Below are 20,701 nucleotides of genomic sequence, written 5' to 3' on the forward strand. Positions count from 1 at the left end.
GGAAAAGCCCCGGGAAAATTTGAATTCCTTTTCCTGTCTGGCCAGTTTGAATCTCATTTTCTGTTTGGACAGCGTGGAGAGCTCAGCAGCACTAGCAACGATGCAGAGCTCTCCAGCAGAGTTGGCCGTGCAATCTAATAGAAAGAGGGCCCCAGCATGGACTGATCGGGAGGTGTTGGATCTCATCGCTGTCTGGGGCGATGAGTCCGTGCTTTCAGAGCTGCGCTCCAAAAGAAGGAATGCAAAGATCTATGAGAAGATCTCTAAAGCCATGGCAGAGAGAGGATACAGCCGGGATGCAACGCAGTGCCGCGTGAAAATCAAGGAGCTGAGACAAGGCTACCAAAAAACCAAAGAGGCAAACCGACGCTCCGGATCCCAGCCCCACACATCACGTTTCTACGAGGCACTGCATTCCATCCTAGGTGCGGCCGCCACCACTACCCCACCAGTGACCGTGGACTCCGAGGATGGGATATTGTCCACGACCGGTTCCTCCTCGGAAATGTTAGGTGACGGGGAAGATGAGGAAGGAGATGAGGAGGACGAGGCAGTCGACAGCGCTTGCACCGCTGATTTCAACGACAGCCAGGAGCTCTTCATCACCCTTACAGAGATCCCCTACCAACCGTCCACAGCCCTTACCCCGGACACCGAATCAGGGGAAGGATCAAGCAGTGAGTGCTTTAAACATCTAAACATTTCATTTTAACATAAGTGGAATATTTATATTGTTAAGAATGGGCTTTTCAGTCACTCAGTTAAACATAGAAACTTTTATTTATAACAAAACAGGAATAATAACTATTTCAGTAATTTGTTGTTCATGATTTATTTGGCTTAGTAAACTTTTTAGTACTAACTATGTATAGAAAATCAAGTACTGTCCGGATATTCATGATTAGTCCACAACACGGCCCCTCCACTCTGTAGTCCGTTATGCTCAACTTAAAGGAAAAGGCGGTCAATGTGCCCGGGAATGGACAGACAGTCCTCCTGGGATAGCTCCGCATAGCTCTCCTGGAGGTACCGCTCCAGCATGCGCACGAGGTTCAACGGCAGGGCAATCTTGTTTGGTCCCCCGTGGTAGCACACGTTCCCACGCCATGAGTCCATGAGGTAGTCGGGGATCAGTGCGCGGCACAGCATGGCGGCATATGGCCCAGGCCTCTGCATGCATTCACGCAGCATCCTTCCCCTCTCGGTCTCCGAGATCCTCATGAGGGTTATGTCACATGACGCCCTGCTTTAAATTAGGGAGGGGAATGTTAGTATTTGGACTGCTTTACAGCCACGCGGTGGAGGCGGCAGAGGGGCAGCATACAGGGATCTTTCCCGGGGACAGCCGCGAGGTGGTGGGACAGGGGCAGAGCTCATGCTTCCCTGATTGCTGCCAGCAGAGAGTGGCCTTGCATTCAGTGCGAAAGGAGCCCAGTGCTACTATTACATGTTTAAGCTGCCACAAGTCTACGGCTTACCATGTTTGCCCGCAGCAGAAGTAGAGGTGTCCTGCAACGCTTCTCTGATCGCAACTGCAGGACCCCAGACACATAAGGCGAGGGCCGAAAATTCGACCTTGTCCTGAGTGCGCATGTGAAAGGTGCAGTGCATGGTGTTGTTCACAGAGAAAGACTATGCTCTTTGTTAGCAACTTCATTTATCTGGCTCAGGAATTTACTCCCTTTTTCCCATTCCCACAGACACATCTGCGACTGTCTCCCAACCCAGCCTGGCATTACACTCCCAGAGGCTAGCGCAGATTAGAAGAAGGAAGAGAAAAACTCGTGAAGACATGTTTTATGAACTTATGGAGTGCTCACGAGAGCAGGCAGCCCAGACGACACAGTGGAGGGAGAACTTGTCACAAATGCACAGAGCAGTCATGGAACGGGAGGAGAGGTGGCGCCAGGAGGACCAGCAGGCTACTCAAACCCTGCTTGGACTAATGAGGGAGCAAACGGAGACGCTCCGGCGCCTAGTGGATGTTCTGCAAGACCGGAGGCAGGAGGACAGAGCACTGCTGCTGTCTATCTCTAACCGCCCTCCCCCGCCACCAAGTCCCACACCCCCCTCACCAAAAGTACAAAGAAGGAGGGGCGGCAAGGGCCGTTAAAACTGTCAGTCGGCCACTGCACACTGCTGCAGCAATGGAAGGCTCTCGTTCCAAACTTTGAAAAGTCCTTTCCTACCCATCTCACACTAGCCCATGTCCAAGTTTCCTTCCCCCCCCCCCTTTCATGTGCGGTTCGTAATAAAACATCTGTTTCTGTTAAGTACTGTTTCCGAGAGTGTCTTTTGGAGGGGATTCTGTCTGAAGGGGGGGAAGGGGTTTGTTACTTGGACAGGACAGTCACCTGTAGCAGGCTACAGAGGCGGGGGCAGGTCCAGCATCAGGACACATACACAGCACAGTCACCAGTTACCCTGGTCAGTCTGGGAGGCGGTTTTCTTGTTCTGGGGTGCGAGGGGGTTGATCTGTGACTTTGTGTCGGGGGAGGGCAGTTAGAGATCCTATGCCGCGGTCCTTATCCTGGATCACAGAGCCACGCAGCAGGGGATCTGTTACCCTCCACCCCCTGCCAGAAAGTCACTTGGCCGACACATACATCCAGTCCCGCCCAGGACTGCTGGCAGGCTGCGTTGAAACAACCAACGCAGCACTGCGGAGCCTGTCATTCCCGGACTTTAGAAGCATCATTTGCATCAAAACAGTAAGCCCGCCCCCCGCCACAGTCTGCGTCCCCGGTTTAAAACATTCCCGCGAAAACAGTAGAAAAGGGAACCTTGTTCATTAACAGAACAGAACAGATTTTATTTGTTGGGAAGGTGGGGAAGGGGGTATGTAACTTGGAAGGATAGTCAACAGTAACTGGGTAAAGAAACGGGGGCAGGTTCAGCATCTGTGTCCACAAAGTAAAAAGTCACTGTAGACCCTGTTCAGTCAGGAACCTGGCTTTCAAAGCCTCCCTGATGCACAGTGCGTCCCGCTGTGATCTTCTAATCGCCCTGCTGTCTGGCTGGACGTAATCAGAAGCCAGGCTATTTGCCTCAACCTCCCACCCTGACATATAGGTCTCCCCCTTGCTCTCACACAAATTGTGGAGCACACAGCAAGCAGCTATCACAATGGGGATATTGGTCTCGCTGAGATCACAGCGAGTGAGTAGGCTTCTCCATCTGCCCTTGAGACGGCCAAAAGCACACTCCACCACCATTCTGCACTTGCTGAGCCGGTAGTTGAATAGTTCTTTCCCTGAGTCCAGTGCGCCAGTGTAGGGCTTCATGAGCCAGGGCATTAGCGGGTATGCAGGGTCCCCGAGGATGACTGTAGGCATCTCCACATCCCCAACAGTTACTTTGTGGTCCGGGAAGTAAATACCTTCCTGCAGCCGTCTACACAGACCAGAGTTCCTGAACACCCTAGCGTCATGAACCTTGCCAGGCCACCCAACGTAGATATTGGTAAAACGTCCCCGATGGTCCACCAGTGCTTGCAGCACCATGGAAAAGTATCCCTTTCTGTTTATGTACTGGCTGGCCTGGTGGTCCGGTCCCAGGATAGGGATGTGAGTCCCATCTATAGCCCCACCGCAGTTTGGGAATCCCATCTCGGCAAAGCCATCTCTGATGAGCTCAACGTTTCCCAGGGTCACTACCTTAGATAGCAGTAGCTTGACGATTGCCCTGGCTACTTGCATAACAGCAACCCCCACGGTAGACTTGCCCACGCCAAACTGGTTAGCGACGGACCGGTAGCTGTCTGGCGTTGCGAGCTTCCAGAGGGCTATGGCCACTCGCTTCTGGACAGTCAGGGCTGCCCGCATCCGGGTGTCCTTTCGCTTCAGGGCAGGGGACAGCAACTCACACAGTTCTATGAAAGTCCCCTTCCGCATGCGAAAGTTGCGCAGCCACTGGGATTCATCCCAGACCTGCAGCACTATGCGGTCCCACCATTCCGTGCTGGTTTCACGGGCCCAGAATCGCCGTTCAACAGTATCAACAAGACCCAGTGACAGCGAGATGTCCTGGGCGCTGGGTCTCATGTTCTCAGAGAGGTCGGAGCTAGTGTCCGACTTCATGCCGTCACGGTAGTGCCGTAGCCTCCTCTCATGATTGATCTGCAGCTGCCTCTGGTACAGGTGGAGGAGAAGCTGCGAGGCGTTGAGAACTGCCACAACTGCAGCGATGGTCGCAGCGGGATCCATGCTCGCACTGCTGTGGCGTCCGCGCTGTCAGTAATCAGAAAAGCGCGCGAAATTATTTCCCGCCGGCGCTTTCAGGGAGGGAGGGAGGGCTTGAGTGACGGACGGATGACGACAGGCGCCCAAAAGCACCCTCGACACATTTTTTTACCCAGAAGGCATTTGGGGCTCGACCCAGAATTCCAATGGGCAGGGGGGACTGCGGGAACTGTGGGATAGCTGCCCACAGTGCACCGCTTCCAATGTCGACGCTTGCCCCGTTAGTGTGGACTCACAAAGTCTCACAAAGTCGAATTACTGTCCTTAGTGTGGACACACACGTTCGACTTAGTAATATCGATTCCACATAGTCGAATTAACTAAAATCGAACTACTCTCGTAGTGTAGACAAGGCCTAAGGTGCCACAAGTACTCCTGTTATTTGTACTACACACAGTCCCTATGCCTCTGGCTCTTTAGTGGAATGTCTGGCAATTCCTGTGTTTCTTACAGGGTCACACCAGTGTTCCATTTCGTCTCCAACCTGGGATTGTACCAGCTGCTTCACAGGAAGGGACAAAAAGTTATCAAGGAGGCAGTTACGTTGCTCTACAGCTTATTTTGAAGCAAGGATAATAATGTAAGACTGTATAACTATTGTGCGATAAGAGCAGTGTAGTCCTATGCTGACAGAGGGATTGCAGCAAATCCTCCCTATTGTTTTACTGCAAAGAATAGGATATCTGCAATGATGTGCAAAAAAAATGCTGCAGCATAGTCTGGAAGCTAAATGCAGTTCATTGGTAAGGTTGAGATTCTGTAATCAGTTACTTAGTAACTCTGCAGAAGAAGACACTGATTAAATCCAAGAGAAGTTAGAGCACAAATAATCTTTTCCTTCCTTTAAACTCATAAAAGCAAGGACATCTGGAAAGGTAAATGTCTAGTCTTACCTGAATACACCACACAGAGCTATTACTCTGTCTCTCGAAGGGTATGTCTATGCTGCAGTTAAGACACCCGGCGGCTGGCCCTTGCCAGCTGGCGGGCTCCTGAATCTTCAGATAAGGGGCTATTTAACAGTGGCTAGGCTTTGTGCTTGGGCTGCAGCCTGAGCTCTGGGACCCTCCCACCTCACAGGGTCCTAGTGCCTGAGCCTGAACATCTACACCACAGTTAAATAGCCCCTTAGCTCAAGCCCCTTGAGCCTGAGTCAGTTGGCACTGGTCAGCCATGGCTGTTTAGCTGCAGTGTGGGTGTATCTAAGGGATTGAGCAGCCGGCCATGTGAGCTTCACCATCCAGGCACAGGCAAATGAGTTAAGATTACGTTGTGGTAGCCTTCTCTGAATATTCTTTGTAGCAGTTTTGCCCTCTACGTGTTAAAAAGACATAACTAACAACAATTAATAATAAAAAAAAACCCCTCTTCCTGTGTTGTTTTTGCTGCTGAAATACAAGACTGCCAGGACACCTAGGTTCTCTTCCCAGCTCTGCTACTTTGCACTGCCACTTCCCTGCTGTGCGCCTTTGTTTTCCTCACTTATAAATCAGGGGTGATTTCTTACCTAGTCCACAAGGAGGATGGGCCGTAATTCATTAATGTCTGTAAAGCTCTTTGCACTTCTCCAGATGGATGTTGCTGTCTAAATTCAAGAGATTATTAGCCTCTTAAAAATGGACGGGGGGGGGGGGGGGGGGGGGAGAGGATGTAGAACCTGATTCTTACTTATTGTAAAGCCCCTTTTTGTGTTAATAAGAAACAGGCCCCTAATACATCACGTCTGGCTTTGTTTCTTCCTTGTTCCCCTCTTAGCTTGGACAGTGAAACTAAGCCGGTCAGTTCTCTCCTGTTGGTGATGCTTGGGTTTCCAACACTGAAGTTTACTTCTTGGGGAATTCTCCCCCACAGATTTCTTTGCTTCCCTGCAGAAAAATGACTTCTGACAGGAAAGCAAAGGGAAGCCGCAAGAGCGGTCACACGCCCCTCCCCGGTAGTGCAGGCAGGTCGGTTCTGGCGCCTAGAGCAGCCCGTAAAGATGTAAATCAAGGCTCCTTTACATTGCCAGAGTGGTGTAAAGGATAGTATGGCCTTATAAATGCTTATGGTGCTTTAGTGATTAGAATTGGTCTAAATTTTTGGACTGAAAAAATTTCCTATCAAAATGTGCTCCATGAACTGTTTGCTACTGACCTTTCTGGAGATGGTCAGTAGCCAATATAAATTGTGAGTTTGATTTCCCAGCCCTCACTTGCTCTTCAGTTGCCTATGATGTAACACTGAGCATATGGCTGCATATATTTGTTGACTAATAACTAGAAATAAAGGGTCAAATCTAGCTACATTACTGTTAGGCAAGGAGGTTTGAGGATTTTCCCCAATGCTCCCCACTCCCATTCTCCATCCATTGTATTGTAGTTTAAATAAATTACCAAAATAATTAAGGTCCATCAATGGCGTCCCTAGCCTCTGTTTTCCAGAAACTGGGAATGAGCGACAGGGCACTTGATCATTTGATGATTACCTGCTCTGTTCATTCCCTCTAGGGCACTTGGCATTGGCCTCTGTCGGAAGGCAGGATACTGGGCTAGATGGACCTTTGGTTTGACCCAATATGGCCGTTCTTATGAAACCAGTGTGATTATATTGTGTTATTTGGATAAATAAAATTAGCAGAATTTTAAAATATTGTGTGCAGAATTTTTAATTTTTTGGTGCAGAATTCCCCCAGGAGTAGAAGTTACACTTAGAAGTCATGTTTAAATTTGAAAAAAGACATTTTTCCCCAGGATTTTATTAATAAAAACTTTTTTTTGTGGAACCAACCTAATTTGGCAGTGCCTTCTTAAATTCTGTTTATCTAGTATATTGAGGTTTCAGAGTAGCAGCCGTGTTAGTCTGTATCCGCAAAAAGAACAGGAGTACTTGTGGCACCTTAGAGACTAACAAATGTATTAGAGCATAAGCTTTCGTGGGCTACAGCCCACTTCTTCGGATGCATATAGAGTGAAACATATATATATATATATATATATATATATATATATATATATATATACACACACACACACACACACATACAGAGAGCATGAACAGGTGGGAGTTGTCTTACCAACTCTGAGAGGCCAATTAAGTAAGAGAAAAAAACTTTTGAAGTAATAATCAAGATAGCCCAGTACAGACAGTTTGATAAGAAGTGTGAGAATACTTACAAGGGGAGATAGATTCAATGTTTGTAATGGCTCAGCCATTCCCAGTCCTTATTCAATCCTGAGTTGATTGTGTCTAGTTTGCATATCCATTCCAGCTCAGCAGTCTCTCCTTGGAGTCTGTTTTTGAAGTTTTTCTGTTGTAAGATAGCCACCCGCAGGTCTGTCATTGAATGGCCAGACAGGTTAAAGTGTTCTCCCACTGGTTTTTGAGTATTATGGTTCCTGATGTCAGATTTGTGTCCATTAATTCTTTTGCGTAGAGACTGTCCGGCCAATGTACATGGCAGAGGGGCATTGCTGGCACATGATGGCATATATCACATTGGTAGATGTGCAGGTGAACGAGCCCCTGATGGTATGGCAGATGTGATTAGGCCCTATGATGATGTCACTTGAATAGATATGTGGACAGAGTTGGCATCGGGCTTTGTTACAAGGATAGGTTCCTGGGTCAGTGTTTTTGTTCAGTGATGTGTGGTTGCTGGTGAGTATTTGCTTTAGGTTGGGGGGTTGTCTGTAAGCGAGGACAGGTCTGTCTCCCAAGATCTGTGAGCGTAAAGGATCATCTTTCAGGATAGGTTGTAGATCTCTGATGATGCGCTGGAGAGGTTTTAGTTGGGGGCTGAAGGTGACAGCTAGTGGTGTTCTGTTATTTTCTTTGTTGGGCCTGTCTTGTAGGAGGTGACTTCTGGGTACTCGTCTGGCTCTGTCAATCTGTTTTTTCACTTCAGCAGGTGGGTATTGTAGTTTTAAGAATGCTTGATAGAGATCTTGTAGGTGCTTGTCTCTATCTGAGGGATTGGAGCAAATGCGGTTATATCTTAGAGCTTGGCTGTAGACAATGGATCGTGTGGTGTGTCCTGGATGGAAGCTGGAGGCATGTAGGTAAGTGTAGCGGTCAGTAGGTTTCCGGTATAGGGTGGTATTTATGTGACCATCGCTTATTAGCACAGTAGTGTCCAGGAAATGGACCGCTTGTGTGGATTGATCTAGGCTGAGGTTGATGGTGGGATGGAAATTATTGAAATCATGGTGGAATTCCTCAAGGGCTTCTTTTCCATGGGTCCAGATGATGCAGATGTCATCAATGTAGTGCAAGTAGAGTAGGGGCGTTAGGGGACGAGAGCTAAGGAAGCGTTGTTCTAAGTCAGCCATAAAAATGTTGGCATACTGTGGGGCCATGCGGGTACCCATAGCAGTGCCGCTGACTTGAAGGTATATATTGTCCCCAAATGTGAAATAGTTGTGGGGAGGACAAAGTCACAAAGTTCAGCCACCAGGTTAGCTGTGACATTATCGGGTATACTGTTCCTGATAGCTTGTAGTCCATCTTTGTGTGGAATATTGGTGTAGAGGGCTTCTACGTCCATAGTGGCCAGGATGGTGTTTTCTGGAAGATCACTGATGGATTGTAGCCATACCATCAGGGGCTCGTTCACCTGCACATCTACCAATGTGATATATGCCATCATGTGCCAGCAATGCCCCTCTGCCATGTACATTGGCCAAACCGGACAGTCTCTACGCAAAAGAATTAATGGACACAAATCTGACATCAGGAATCATAATACTCAAAAAACATCCGAAGAAGTGGGCTGTAGCCTACGAAAGCTTATGCTCTAATAAATTTGTTAGTCTCTAAGGTGCCACAAGTACTCCTGTTTTTTTTTTTTTTTTTTTTTGTAGTATATTGAGGGAGTCCTGAATGTCCATGTAGTTACATGGTTAACTCGCAGTTGAAGGGTTAGTAAAATACCCAGGGCCGCGGGGGGGGGGGGCGGCGAGCCCCGGCGGGGGCGCGGCTCTCCCCCGGCGGCCAGAGCGCCGGGGGCAGGGCGGCGAGCCCCGGCGGGGGCAGGGCGGCGAGCCCCGGCGGGGGCTCGGCTCTCCCCCCTCCCCCCCGGCGGGGGCTCGGCTCTCCCCCCCCCCCCCCGGCGGCCAGAGCGCCGGGGGCAGGGCGGCGAGCCCCGGCTGGGGCTCGGCTCTCCCCCCGGCGGCCAGAGCGCAGGGCGGCGAGCCCTGCTCTCCCCCCGGCAGCCAGGGGGAGGGCGGCGAGCCCGGCTGTGGCCTCGCTCTCCCCGGCGGCCCGAGCGCCGCGCCGCCCCCCTCCAGGTGCCGCCCCAAGCACCAGCTTGGTTGCCTGGTGCCTGGAGCCGGCCCTGAAAATACCACAGAAAAAGAGACCCATCTGGAACTTCCCAACCAACCTTCTAAAAAGGCCACCCACTGCTTAGATATTGGACTCCTGCAGAGTCCCAGACTGAATTGGCCCTGTCAACACTGGTTCTCCACTTGTGAGGTAACTCCCTTCTCTTCATGTGTGAATATATAATGCCTGCATCTGTAACTTTCACTCCATGCATCTGAAGAAGTGAGGTTTTTTACCGATGAAAGCTTATGCCCAAATAAATCTGTTAGTCTTTAAGGTGCCACCGGACTCCTTGTTGTTTTTGTGGATACAGACTAACAGGGCTACTCCTGATACTTGACCTCAGCTGTTTGGAATTATATAATATGGCCTAAAGCACTTGGCTGAAGTACTACATGTTTGAACTTAAAGGAACAGTGCTTCAGAATTGGTGCCTAGTGTTGGTGACTTGGAAAAGGACCACGTCTTGTGAATACATTGAATACAGAGGTGAAGACTTGCACTATGTTTTGAGCTGCAATTATTCCTTTACATTTACCCTAGAGGGAGACTTCCTTGGAACTAATTTCATCATCAGTTTTGCCTTGTTCCTCCTCTCTTCTGAGAACCATGTGGGGTAGGGGAAGGGCTCGGTGTGCGTCTTCACTGGAATAAAACTTTCTGCCTGGAATGAAGTAAATAGTGGATTATTGCACTAGTCAAGCTACTTTTGGTTAGTCCCCAGCAAAACTGCTGCTCCCCCCTTCACTTGCTACTCCGAGACTGGTTTGGCTAATGTGCCCCATAAAGCTTTGCAATGCAGCAGTTTGTCTAAGAGCCCCAGGTTGTGTTTTGTTCATGAAAAGTGCTAACATGACAGCACTGGATGCAGAAATACTTGTTTGTCCACAGAATAAACATAGCACAGGCAGTACAAACTTCCCTCCCACAATGCCCCCTTGATGTGCCTGCACCCTGAACTGAGGGGGAGGGGATCATCATGTTAGAGGTGAGAGGGGGAGTTGAATCTCTTTAGTCCAGTTCTCTGTTGAGGCTTTTGATAAGAGGGCCAGTTAACACCAGTTGGGATGGGCTGTGTGGTGGATGTCTCGACATCAGCACTGCCCAGTCACTCTGCAGAACTGCAAGCTGGTATTGAGGCTTGGTCACTAGTGAGGTACATTGGATTTGAACTGGGGTAGCAGCAGTGATTACCATTACCATCCAGTCCAGGTGGAGAGCCACCAAAATGGGCCAGCTGGGGTAATGACACATTAGCTTTCCTTCACTGCCCTTTTGGGGGGAGAGGGGAGAAATACACTGCGACCTACCTCACTGACCCTCCTCTAAGGATTAGGAGTACCTAGGCACCCTGCCATGTGTGTGTGTCTCCCTGTCCTTGCCGGAAGAGATGCACCCTGCTCCGTGCGCATGTTCTTGTTGCTTTTCCTGAGGGAGAGCAGAGTTTCTTTCCCCTTCTTGTTTTTTTCCTCCCAGTGCTTCCTCTGCTATCGCTGCTTCAGCAGAAAAGCAAGGGGGTTATCCAGGTGTCAGCATTTTTTTTCTCTCTCTCTCCTCAGAGACGCACTGCAAACCAGGGGCCAAAATGACAGACTCCAAGTACTTCACCACCACAAAGAAAGGTAACTGTGCATGCGCGGGTTGCTTTACTCATGCTTCCCAACATCTCTCCTTGCCCTCTCAACTATTCCCAAGGAGGATGCCTCTGCATGGGATTGTTAGCACAAGTCCTGCTCACTTCCACAATGGGGGTGGGTCTGACTGTTCCCAAATTGGGGAACCTCCAAAGTCCTGATTAGCAATTGCCCCCATCCCACTTTAGCATTCTTTGCCATCCTAAAGATTCAGACACAGAAGCAATTTTTAGTAACAGGAACTTGTGACGGGTTGGATCACAGAAACCTCCTGGGGAGCTGCCACCCGATGTGCAAAGACTACCCCTGCTCCTGTTTTCCCTGCCAGCTCAGGACTCCAGCACCCTGTCTTGCTGAGCCAGACACTCCCGTCTGGCTCCAACACAGACCCAGGGTCTGAATCACTTGTCCCAAAGCTGCAAGTTTACCTGAAAACAGCTCACAGAGGTGTGCTTGTCTTTAGCACTCAGATGCCCAACTCCCAATGGGGTCTAAACCCAAATAAATCCGTTTTACCCTGCATAAAGTTTATGCAGGGCAAACTCATAAATTGTTCACCCTCTAGAACACTGATAGAGAGATATGCACAGTTGTTTGCTCCCCCAGGTATTAATACATACTCTGAGTAAATTACTAAATAAAAAGTGATTTTATTAAATACAGACAGTAGGATTTAAGTGGTTCCAAGTAGTAACAGACAGAACAAAGTAAGTCACCAAGCAAAATAAAATAAAATGCGCAAATCTATGTCTAATCAAACTAAATACAGATAAGTTCCTCACCAGTTCCAGAATGCTCCCTTTTACAGGCCAGTCTCCTTTTAGCCTGGGTCCAGCAATCACTCACACCCCCTGTAGTTACTGTTGTTTGTTCCAGTTCCCTTCAAGTATCCTGGGGGGGTGGAGAGGCTCCTTCCTTAGGGCTGGTCTACACTAACCCCCCCACTTCGGACTAAGGTACGCAAATTCAGCTACGTTAATAACGTAGCTGAATTCGAAGTACCTTAGTCCGACGTTACCGCGGTCCAGACGCGGCAGGAAGGCTCCCCCGTCGATGCTGCGTACTCCGCTCGCCGAGCTGGAGTACCAGCGTCGAAGGCGAGCACTTCCGGGATCGATCCGGGGCACTTCCGGGATCGATCCGGGATCGATTTATCGCGTCTTAACCAGACGCGATAAATCGAACTCAGAAAATCGATTGCTTACATCCGGACCCGGATGTAAGTGAAGACGTACCCTTAGCCAGCTCAAGACAAAATGGAGGGGTCTTCCACTGGTTTAAATAGGCTCTCTTGTGGGTGGAGACCCCCCCTCCTCCCTCCTATGCAAAGTCCAGCTCCAAGATGGAGTTCTGGAGTCACCTGGGCAAGTCACATGTCCCTGCATGACTCAGTCTTGACAGGCCGAAGCCATTGTCCACATGGTATCTTGCATGTCTCCAGGAAGACTTCTTATGTGGATTGGAGCATTCCAAGATGCATTGTTCTCCAAGTGTTTCCTGATCAGGTACTTAACCTGGCGAATTCCTTCCTAAAGAAGCTGACCAAATGCCTCCCAAAGCTTACTTAGAAACCAAGCAGGCATACAGCCCATATTCTTAACCTCAAGTAGAAAATGATATATATGTACAAATAGGATGAATAGATATAGTAGACCATAACCTTTACGGAGATATGTTACATGGCACAGGCAGCACAAAACATATTCCAGTTATGTCATACATACATTTATAAGCACCCCCTCCCCATAAAGCCTTATGGGGTACACTGTCACAGAACTATATAGTATGAAGAGGGGGAAAGAAACTGGTTAATGGTTAAAAGCTTTTAATAACTCTGTTCCTGCTTGCATGCAGTGTGCTAAGCTAGATGATTGGCATGTGTGCAGTTCTCTCCCATCCTTTGAGTGAGAGCTGCAGGATCTCCATTTTGTGAACAGGTGAAGGAGCGCTGTGCATGCAGGTGGGGTTGGTAACTTGCTCATTAGCTGCAGACAAATCTACCTATCATTCAGGCTTCCGAACCCCTGACGGATTCCAGATAATATTCTAGCTCCCAGGCTCCTGGGTGGCAAAAACAGTTTGTCACCCAGACTCAATGGCCTGGCAGTGAACCGAGACAAGCCTTTTAACTGTTCTTTTATCAGCTTTTGCAGCTTAGTAACACCCATCAGTGCAGCTGTCAGACTGGCCCTTGCAGATGGCCTGTTTCTTTAATGCACTTGTTAAAATGGTTTGGCGGAAAATCCCAATGGGCCTGAAACCTTCACTAACCACTGAAGCAGCAGTGCAGGTGGCTCTCAGGGTGCTAAATTTAAGTATCTGCCAAACCAAGGGAATAATGTAAATGAGTGGAGTCTAGTGTCTTGCTGTTCCGTCCCCTCCACCAGAGGCTGTAATTACCCCTTGTCAGTGAAAGGTGGGAAGGTTGAGTTAAAAAGAGGGCTTAGGAGCTGTGATCCCAGTGAAACATTGATAGCAACAAAATGGCCCTCTACCCTGTAACAGTAGCATATTCTTTCTGTTGCTGTGGCCTTAGTTGCATACACATTTGTACCTAGTGCATATGACTGCACCATTTGCTGATGGTGGATGTGTGGGGACAATGGTGTGTTAGTGTCCTCTGACTCTGAATTTTGAGTCAATGGACTCTGGGCCACAATGAATTTTCTAGCTCACATCCCCCCCGGAGCCCTCTTCCACACGCCTAATCCAATCCCTGTCCCCCCTTTCCATCCTGTAGAGTTTGGCACAGCGTGTTACTCTTTGCTGAAGAATGAGCTGGCAGAGGTACCTCAGGACCCAGAGCACATGGTGCTGTCAGGCTAGGTTGGATGAGTAGGAAAATATAAACTTGTATCCTTGCTACTTTTGCCACCTGTCACTAGCACCAGTGTGTGGCTCTATGGGAGATGGACAGCTAATCAGAAATGAATGGTCTAGCGCTCCTTAGTCAGACCACTGCACTTAGCCATGTGAGAGCTGAACATGTTGTCTCGGAAATGCCACTCCTTCAAAACTGTGGAGGAGAGTGTGAGCTGGCACCCAGCAAACCATTGGCAACCATCTCCTGCCTTAGTCTGGGGACTGTGTTCTCAGAATGCTCTTGCTGTCAGTGTAGGACTGGCGCGCTCTGATCATGTGGGGGTGATTCTGCTACTGGAGATAAGCCTTAGCGACAGTTATGACTTAGGACTGACTCAGGAAGAGTGGGTTCAAGCTTTGCAGAACTTACCAGACAAGTAGTAATTGACCTGATGCAGCATTGAAGCTCAGGGATAACACCTTGGTAGAAAATCCATCCTTCTATAGTTGCTGGGATAGGAGAGATTCTGGGATACCCACCACAGTGCTATGTCTACCAGACAGACTCAGGTAGCCAGTTCTGTGACAGGTCAGGTTCAGAAAGTGTTCTTAACAACATGATCCCTAGAAACGTTTTATTTATAATGAGAACTTGAATTCTGCAGTAACTGATGGTGTAGTGCTTTCCTCTGCCACCCCTCCTCTGTTCATAGATTCTCTCCACTGGTGAATGGATTTTTCATGCCTTGCCTTGGTTGTAGACCTCGTGCAGTTAGATTTCGTCTGTTCACCTCAGTTTCCCTTTCTGAATAACTGGGATAATACCTCTTGCACAAAGATGTTGATGCTTAATTCCCTAATGTGCTTTGAGATCTTTAGATAGTTGGTGCTAGAGAAACACACGGATTCCTAGACGCCACAGTGAAATTTCAACACCCTTTCAATTCCCTTCTGAAAGTGTTGGCAGTTCCCATTTCTGCATACACAAAACAATACTGACCAAAGAGTTCCTATGTGGTGTGTATTTCAATGAGCTGAAGGGGAAGGTCAGTGAAGAGCTACCCATTGGCTATTGCCAAGTTCCCCCTTGCAGATCCTCTTTTTGTAGAGGAAGCGCCAGGCCTGATTCATAGATTGGCAGGCCAGAAAGGATCATTGTGATCATCTAGTATAACGCAGGCCAGAGAACAGCCCCACAATAATTCCTGGTTAAGCATATCTTTAAAAATAAAAATCTAATCTTGATTTTAAAATGGCCAGTGATAGAGAATCCACCACAACCTTAGGTCAATTGTTCCAAGGGTGATTACCCTCACTGGTAGAAATTTACACCTTGTTTCCAGTCTGAATTTGTCTAGCTTCAACTGTAACAGGTTCCTGTTATATTTCCCCCCTCTACTCCTTCCTCCATTGTGTTGATTTTGCTTCCAGCTAGGTGCCTTACCTTCCGGATCCCACTGACACCGATTCTGAGCTAGCCAGTGGGGAATTGGCAAATGCAAGCTGTGCTCTCTCTGAGCACACAGATTCTGAGGCAGTCCCAGCCTGGGAGAGCTATCAAGCCCAACCCTTAAACGCTCATCCCATGAGCTGGTTAGTGCATTGTGTTCCTGCTCCAGTGGGCCCGCCTGCTTTCTGCCAAGTCATTGTAAACTCTCCTTGGCCCAGGAGGTGTAGAGTGCCTGATGGGGGAGAGTAGCTTGGCTGTGGCTGTGTTCCCAGTGAGGCTAAGACCATTACTGAATGTGGCATCTTGAGATGTTACTCCACTCGCTGGGCTCCCTTGCCAGCCTGGGTCAAAGAGAGCTCTTTGCCTTCATTTAATAGAAACAGGCAAGCAGTTGCTTTCAATTCCTGTGGGTAAGTAAAATGGAGCATTCATCTAAGCAGTTGACTGTACCTTTCTACCAAAACCTGCTGCTTTCCCCAATTTGTCAGGGCAGGGAATGTTAACTCCTGAATTTCTTTCGCCCTCTTCTCCAGGGGAGATCTTTGAGTTGAAGGCAGAGTTGAACAGCGACAAGAAGGAGAAGAAGAAAGAGGCTGTGAAGAAGGTGATCGCATCCATGACCGTTGGCAAAGATGTCAGGTGCGCTGCCATGCACAGGGTGGAGACGCTTTTGGGCTGCCAATCTATTGCTGTAGGGTTGGGAGTGCCCAAACTATACCCAGCTGCAGGGATGCACTGGCAGCTTGCCTAGAACCTGATTGCTGCACCTAATGTGTATTAAACAAGTAGATTATAGCAGCCCATGTAAACTACAGGTCCCAACAACAAAGCTCCTTGGCTCGAGGCATAATGGGGCCTATTATGGCCTCCATTTCCATGACAGAAGGCTCCTTTTGACTCTGTGGGTGGTCTGCATGTCAGTTACCCATTTGTCTTGTGTGAGAGCTGGGTGAGAGCTTGCCTGTCACTGCAGCCTCTGCGCTAAAGATGAACATTCTATTCAGGTCAAGTAGCCCATCAGTCAGCAAGCTTGACTTGTTTTTAGTAGTAATCTAGCTAAAGGAGGACTGGACTGGTTTCCAGATTAGCTTATTGGAATTATTGCTGCTTTCTTAAATTTAACCTTTTTAAAAAAAAAAAAAAAAAAGGGCAAACAAGCCCCTTTTGACAGAGGACAGATATCTTTGTTTCATAGATGATGATCTTGTTATGATGAGCCAAGAATAAAATATTAAGCTGAGCTCTTCCATTTTCCTCTCCCTTTTACCCCATCAGGTAGTCGTGTTAAAGAAATACAGCCAGCCTCCCTCCCTCCCTACACAGGCTGTAAACCCAAATGGTGCTGCTGCCCCTTCCTCTTTTAGGAGTGGTGACCTTGGTCTCTCGCACATCCATATGCACCTTTTTAAAAGGATGCATTCAAGGTTATGAGATAGATCAACTTCTAGGTCTAGCTAGTAACAGTACAACCACCTAGCACCCTTCATTGTTAAATCTGTGCTTTACAAAGGTGGCTAAAGCTCTGTTCCCATTTTACAGATGTGGGAAACAGGCACAGAATGTTTAAGTGACTTGTCCAGTCTTGCACACTGAGTCAGTAGCAGAGCTGTGACTAGAACCCAAGGATCAGGACACCAGCCAGGGCCCCCAGCACCATTAGCTTACATGGCACTTCCCATAGACCTGGTCTGTGCTATGAAGAGCTCACAAAGTAAAACAAGATAGGCCAGTGCAAGACCCAGGAAGACAATCTAGGAGAGTGAGGAGGGTGCATTTGAAGGAGCAGGATGTAAGGATTGGATGGAGGGTTCCTGGCCTGGGAGCACAATGGTAGAAGGCACGAAATACAGAAAGGGAGAGAAGGATGTGTCTGTATGAAGTAAAGTGAGGCGCATAGGGAGCAGGTGTCTGTAGCCAGAGTCTGATCCCTACATCTAACCAGAGTGAAGTTTCTCTGAAGGCTGAGATAAGTAATGACTGATTCCTCTGAAGGGAAGCTACCTTCTTGACACACGAATGCAGAGTATGGTTTCAAGCAGAATCCATTTGAATTCAGGGGAAGGCTGGGAGCCTTAAAGTCTTAGATTCTGGAATTTCATCAAGTGTTAATTGAGATTAAGTCAACTGAAGAAAAATATTTGATGTGTGAGCACTTTGAAGATCCTTTTGCCATGCTCGTGAAGGGTTCTGCTTCCTCAGAGCTTTGTTGCGCCTCATCAAGTGGCTGGGCAGTATCAGGACAATGGTAGCTTGAGAATCCATTCCCATCAGTGGAGAGCATGACAGCGATTTAAGAATGGCTTTTAACACAGTAAATATTTACTGTCTGGCAGATAACAAATCACTGCAATATTCCATATGTATGGGTTCCCCTGTAACTGATCCCACCCCACATATTGCACCGTATTACTATTCAGTGGATTTGCTGGGGCATGCATGTTAGCTTAAAACAATGAGAACTGGCCAAGTAGGCCAGCTCCTAGGTCCAACAATCTCTGACCTTGACTGTTTTTTTTGAGAGTTAGGTGTCTGAGTAGTCTTTGTTTTTGTGTCGTCCGTCCCGTCCGTCCCCCTCCCTCCCCCCCAGATTCACTCCTGATTTGTTCTAGCCTCATTCTGCTTTAGACTTGGTGGCCTAACCAGCTTTTTTAGATGTAACATCATTGCAAGGGAAGATTCACTAACAATCAAGTGGATCTGGGCTCTGCTGTAGCAATAGCACAAGCTGAGCTTGTCCCCATTCACCCAGCTCTGATGCTGTCAACGGGCTCTTATGCAGGGCTATTTCTCCATACAACTTATCTTACATTCTGCAGCTCTAGAATATTTTCCCTCATCCACTAGGATCAGAGACTTAGACTTCTTTTCTAGCTGCACTCTGTTAGGGGACTGTTACAGCTCTGGAATTCAGTGCTGTCCTTGTGAAGCTGTGTTCCTGATGAGAAGGATGTTGTATAAAGTGAAGTGTCTGCTGTCTCGCTTTTTCTATTCTGTCTTTGATGCAATAAAGTTTCCCTTCAACACCGTGGAAAGATGTGACCACACAATCTTTTTGACTGAGCGTGCTGTCATGTCTGAACAGCCATTGGATGATTACTTGTGGTGCAGGTACTTTGTTCAGCACATAGTGAAGTGTAAATTCTTTTAAGAGCTAAACTATGAAATTGGCTGTGTTGAAGCATGGTTGCTCAACATGGCTGCAGGTTGAGGAAAAGCAAGCCTCCGCACTTAACCATGGTTCTTTTAAAAACTGTATGTGACATAGTCCACAACCAATGTTCCCTCTAATTTTTGACAGGCCATGTGTGCAAAAAATTTCTTCTGTGCAAATTTTTGTGCGCGTGGTGTTTCGCCGTGTGTGCAGGGTTTAGGATCTGTGTGCACGCGCACAGCTTAGAAGGAACAGTGTCCACAACGCAGCTTTAACCTGGTCAGTCTCATAGTGTAGACTGATTCTAATTGCTGGAGTCACTGATAAATGGTTTTCTGGATCTCTTTTATATAAGAACATCAAACAAGTTTTTAGGGGAAAGAGGATAAAAGAAGGGGAAATGGCTAATGAATATAAAAGTGAAGACAAACTCCCAGAATGAAACAACAAATACTTTTAAAAGGGAGACTGCCAATGAACAAGTCTCTAAAGGGAATAGCTGCTAAGCAGTTAGCCTGGAGCATAGTAGGGAAAGAACAGAGGTTGAACAAGGGTGTGGCTTTAAATAGAGGACGAAGTGTGTATTTGATGTCCATTCTCTTCTGTATGTGCTACAGAGCTGTACAGCTGTCTGAAGATGATCTGAGGGAGATTCCAAAAGCCACTAATAAAGAGTTCCCTTGGCTATCGTACATAAAATTGATGTAGGTTTCTTTAATTTAGTGAAGGTCTATTAATACTGGATGAGCTTTCAAGGAATTGGAGAACCAACTTTGCAACCAAAATTCTAGGGTAGAGCATTCTGGGGTGAGGAAGATGACCCCAAGCTTTCTATTAGGGACTGCTTTGTTGAGCTTATCTTAGTGGAGATCCATGAAGAAATCCAGATGTTGGAATGGCTCCTTCAGAGAGCTCAACGGAGTCTCACACTTAGGTACATAAAAGGTTTTGGAAATACTGTGGCAGCTGGGAGGGCCAGAGGAGGTGATATGTGGCTGGGCACATGCATGCCTCTGGTTATAGAGGTGAAAGTTGAACATGCCCCAGCTAACTCTCTCCTCTCCTGTCTCAGTAGCACTGGGGTAGTTTATGCTGGCACTCTGTGTTTCAGTGCGCTCTTCCCAGATGTTGTGAACTGTATGCAGACCGATAACCTAGAGCTGAAGAAGCTGGTCTACCTGTACCTGATGAATTATGCCAAGAGCCAGCCAGACATGGCCATTATGGCTGTCAACACCTTCGTAAAGGTGAGATGGGAGTGCTGCTTACCATGGCAATGTACACCTGCATCGTGGAGGGCTCGAGCTTGGTTTGCCATGTGTATCCAGAACCTAAGTCATTCAGCAAAAACCCTGACTGAATTTCCACTCCTCCTCTCAATGAGCTTAGTATTGCTCTTCTAGGGGAGGAGGAAACGGAACACCCATCACCCAGTCCACCCTTACTTGTGCACCATATTCCTTCAGTCCTGGGCTTCCCTTTTCACCACTCCACCTAAGAACTTAATCCTGACCTGGAAGGATCTCCCTATGAGTGAGAATTCAGTCTCCATGGTCACTGAGTGTCCCCCTCACATCAGTCCTACCCACTGCATTTGATGGGAAAACAGTATGGGGCCTGGGAAGCCTGCAGACTGAATTGCCACTTAACCAGCACCAAAGAAGTGGGCGCAGGTTGGCTTTCTCAGCCTTACCCCTCTGGTCTTGTGTAAATCAGCTGTAATTCCCTGGGGCTTGAGCACTGGATGAAGAAGCTAAACTTGGCCTTTATTTTAGCTCCGAAGAAATACTTCCATGGCAGTTGTACTTCTGTTATCCTCTCATAAACTGAGGAAGTTCTGTCCCCTCCACGAGCCTCCCATGGCTAATGTCTGTCCTGGACCATCAGCAGAGTTCACCAGTAAGGATGGCTGCCGCTGAGAAGGTCTTCATGTTCTCCTTGCTGTAGGCGTCTGCAGCTGCAGAATGAGAATGTGTTGGGAGCAAAGATGCTGCCAAAGCAGAATTTTAAATGCTTTTGGATTTGCTAGTTCCAGTTCATGCTGGAAGCCGAATACTCTTTGTGTAGGGGTGACTTACAGGTGAAGAAAAGGGTTGCACTTGACGGCTTTTGCAGAAGGAAT

The 20,701-nt window shown here is 47.9% G+C and overlaps 1 protein-coding gene across 1 annotated transcript in view; it reads left to right on the plus strand.

The window, feature by feature from the left end:
* The window catches only part of AP1B1 (adaptor related protein complex 1 subunit beta 1), a 74,850-nt gene that overhangs the window by 23,046 nt on the left and 31,103 nt on the right, over window positions 1-20,701 (plus strand). Inside the window, exons 2-4 of the mRNA XM_065418045.1 lie at window positions 11,102-11,164; window positions 15,962-16,067; window positions 19,691-19,826. Coding sequence (XP_065274117.1) covers window positions 11,128-11,164; window positions 15,962-16,067; window positions 19,691-19,826 — 279 coding nt within the window. The 5' untranslated portion in view covers window positions 11,102-11,127. The remainder of the gene's footprint in view (window positions 1-11,101; window positions 11,165-15,961; window positions 16,068-19,690; window positions 19,827-20,701) is intronic.

This window comes from Emys orbicularis, chromosome 16, assembly GCF_028017835.1.
Source record: "Emys orbicularis isolate rEmyOrb1 chromosome 16, rEmyOrb1.hap1, whole genome shotgun sequence".
Lineage (NCBI taxonomy): Eukaryota > Metazoa > Chordata > Testudines > Emydidae > Emys > Emys orbicularis.